General features: G+C 49.1%; 1 protein-coding gene across 1 annotated transcript in view; it reads right to left on the reverse strand.

Annotated features, from left to right (window-relative positions):
- dnah9l (dynein, axonemal, heavy polypeptide 9 like) overlaps positions 1–2,500 on the reverse strand; it is a 45,877-nt gene that overhangs the window by 39,963 nt on the left and 3,414 nt on the right. Inside the window, exons 5-10 of the mRNA XM_047813720.1 lie at positions 2,411–2,500; positions 1,608–1,732; positions 1,241–1,436; positions 894–998; positions 578–750; positions 1–138 (exon numbers count right to left, since the gene is read on the reverse strand). The exon at positions 1–138 is cut by the window's left edge and continues 85 nt beyond it; the exon at positions 2,411–2,500 is cut by the window's right edge and continues 48 nt beyond it. Of these exons, the coding sequence (XP_047669676.1) occupies positions 1–138; positions 578–750; positions 894–998; positions 1,241–1,436; positions 1,608–1,732; positions 2,411–2,500 (827 nt within the window). The remainder of the gene's footprint in view (positions 139–577; positions 751–893; positions 999–1,240; positions 1,437–1,607; positions 1,733–2,410) is intronic.

Below are 2,500 nucleotides of genomic sequence, written 5' to 3' on the forward strand. Positions count from 1 at the left end.
AGCAGGTCACCACGGAGACTGGTGCAGCGCGTAACGCAAGCCGACCGGCTGAAAACTCCCATCAGTCCCTGCACCGTGTCCAGGTTCGCCTGGCTCTTCTGTACTCTCTCAGATATGCCGTGCACCAGGTCACGTGTGCTGCACACAAGCAAATCACATCACTCTATCACTTTATTATGCATTCATTCATTCATTCATCTTCTACCGCTTATCCGAACTTCTCGGGTCACGGGGAGCCTGTGCCTATCTCAGGCGTCATCGGGCATCGAGGCAGGATAAACCCTGGACGGAGTGCCAACCCATCACAGGGCACACACACACACTCTCATTCACTCACACACACACACACACTCACACACTACAGACAATTTTCCAGAGATGCCAATCAAGTACCCGGAGGAAACCTTCGAGGCACGGGGAGAACATGCAAACTCCACACACACAAGGCGGAGGTGGGAATCGAACCCCCAACCCTGTAGGTGTGAGGCGAACGTGCTAACCACTAAGCCACCGTACCCCTCCCTGACTATATTATATGCTGATAAAAAGAAATATGACATCATTGAAGGCATACAACCTCTCGATGTAACCCCAGAGCTCCTCCTGACTCCACCTCAGTTCCGTAAGGGCGGGGCTTAGAGCGTGTCTCACTTCCTCCATCTCTGTTTCCACCAGTTGGAGCTCAACATCCAAAATAGTGCTATGGAGCTTATTGTACCAGTGAGTGACCTGTGAGAGTGTGGTATTGTACTGCACACACACACACACACACACACACACACACACACACACACACACACATACACACACACACACACACACACAAACGTTTGGACGCTACAGAGACGTACACAAACACAACAGAGACACACTCGCCACTTCCACATCCTCACCATGTAGAGTATCTCTTGTTTGGAGTAGAGGTGCAGTGCAGCTTTGGGTATGTTATGATTCCTCAGCAGCACAAGATACTTCACCTCTCTTAACACCGAAGTCAACTAACATGAACACACACACACACACACACACACACACACACACACACACACACACACACACACACACACACACACACATATGCACATTACAGCTGAGTCGATATAAAACCAGACAACAAGAAAGAAACTGATGAAGAACACGTGTGTGTGTGTGTGTGTGTGTGTGTGTGTGTGTGTGTGTGTGTGTGTGTGTGTGTGTGTGTGTGTGTGTGTGTGTGTGTTTGGATGTCTGTGTTTCTTACCGCAGGGTTAAAGTTGATACAGTAAAGCCCACTCTCCTCATCCAACAAGAGCAACGGTTCATTCATGTGTGTGTGGCACAGATCGTCCAATCCCACACACCAGCTAGTGTAAACCTCTTCATCCAGCTGATCGAGGACTTCTAAGACACACTCACACGCTCGCAGCACCTGTTTCACCTCAGGACTGTCTAACAGCCTTCACACACACACACACACACACACACACACACACACACACACACACACACACACACACACACACACACACACACACACCATATAATCATAGCACATATGTTTGTTACGAATCTGACCAACAATAAATCCACTCTAGGAACATCTAGGACTTGAAAACAAACACACGTACGTGTGTGTGAGGTGGTTCAGGTTGCTGCGTTTGCTCAGAATTCTCTCTCGGAGCTCTTGAGACCATTTCAGGTTTCCAGCAACAGGTGGCATGTTTTTACTAAGAACCGGGCAGCCTTTTTGCCACTGTATAAAAAAAAAAACACTCAGACTTCAGTAACTGTCAATGCAAATGTTACTAACAGGTTAAAGATGTCAGGTCTTTAGAGAGTACACACACGTACCCTCTCCCTCTGATGGTCTAGTACACACACGTACCCTCTCCCTCTGATGGTCTAGTACACACACGTACCCTCTCCCTCTGATGGTCTAGTACACACACGTACCCTCTCCCTCTGATGGTCTAGTACACACACGTACCCTCTCCCTCTGATGGTCTAGTACACACATGTACCCTCTCCCTCTGATGGTCTAGTACACACACGTACCCTCTCCCTCTGATGGTCTAGTACACACACGTACCCTCTCCCTCTGATGGTCTAGTACACACACGTACCCTCTCCCTCTGATGGTCTAGTACACACACGTACCCTCTTCCTCTGATGGTCTAGTACACACACGTACCCTCTCCCTCTGATGGTCTAGTACACACACGTACCCTCTCCCTCTGATGGTCTAGTACACACATGTACCCTCTCCCTCTGATGGTCTAGTACACACACGTACCCTCTCCCTCTGATGGTCTAGTACACACACGTACCCTCTCCCTCTGATGGTCTAGTACACACACATACCCTCTCCCTCTGATGGTCTAGTACACACACGTACCCTCTCCCTCTGATGGTCTAGTACACACACACGTACCCTCTCCCTCTGATTGTCTAGTACACGCTGGCAAGTGTTGACTTCATCCTGAAACATGGCCAGAAGGAGGGAATAGTTCGGAGCGAACAT

Source organism: Tachysurus fulvidraco, chromosome 5 (genome assembly GCF_022655615.1).
Source record: "Tachysurus fulvidraco isolate hzauxx_2018 chromosome 5, HZAU_PFXX_2.0, whole genome shotgun sequence".
NCBI classification, from domain to species: Eukaryota; Metazoa; Chordata; class Actinopteri; order Siluriformes; family Bagridae; genus Tachysurus; species Tachysurus fulvidraco.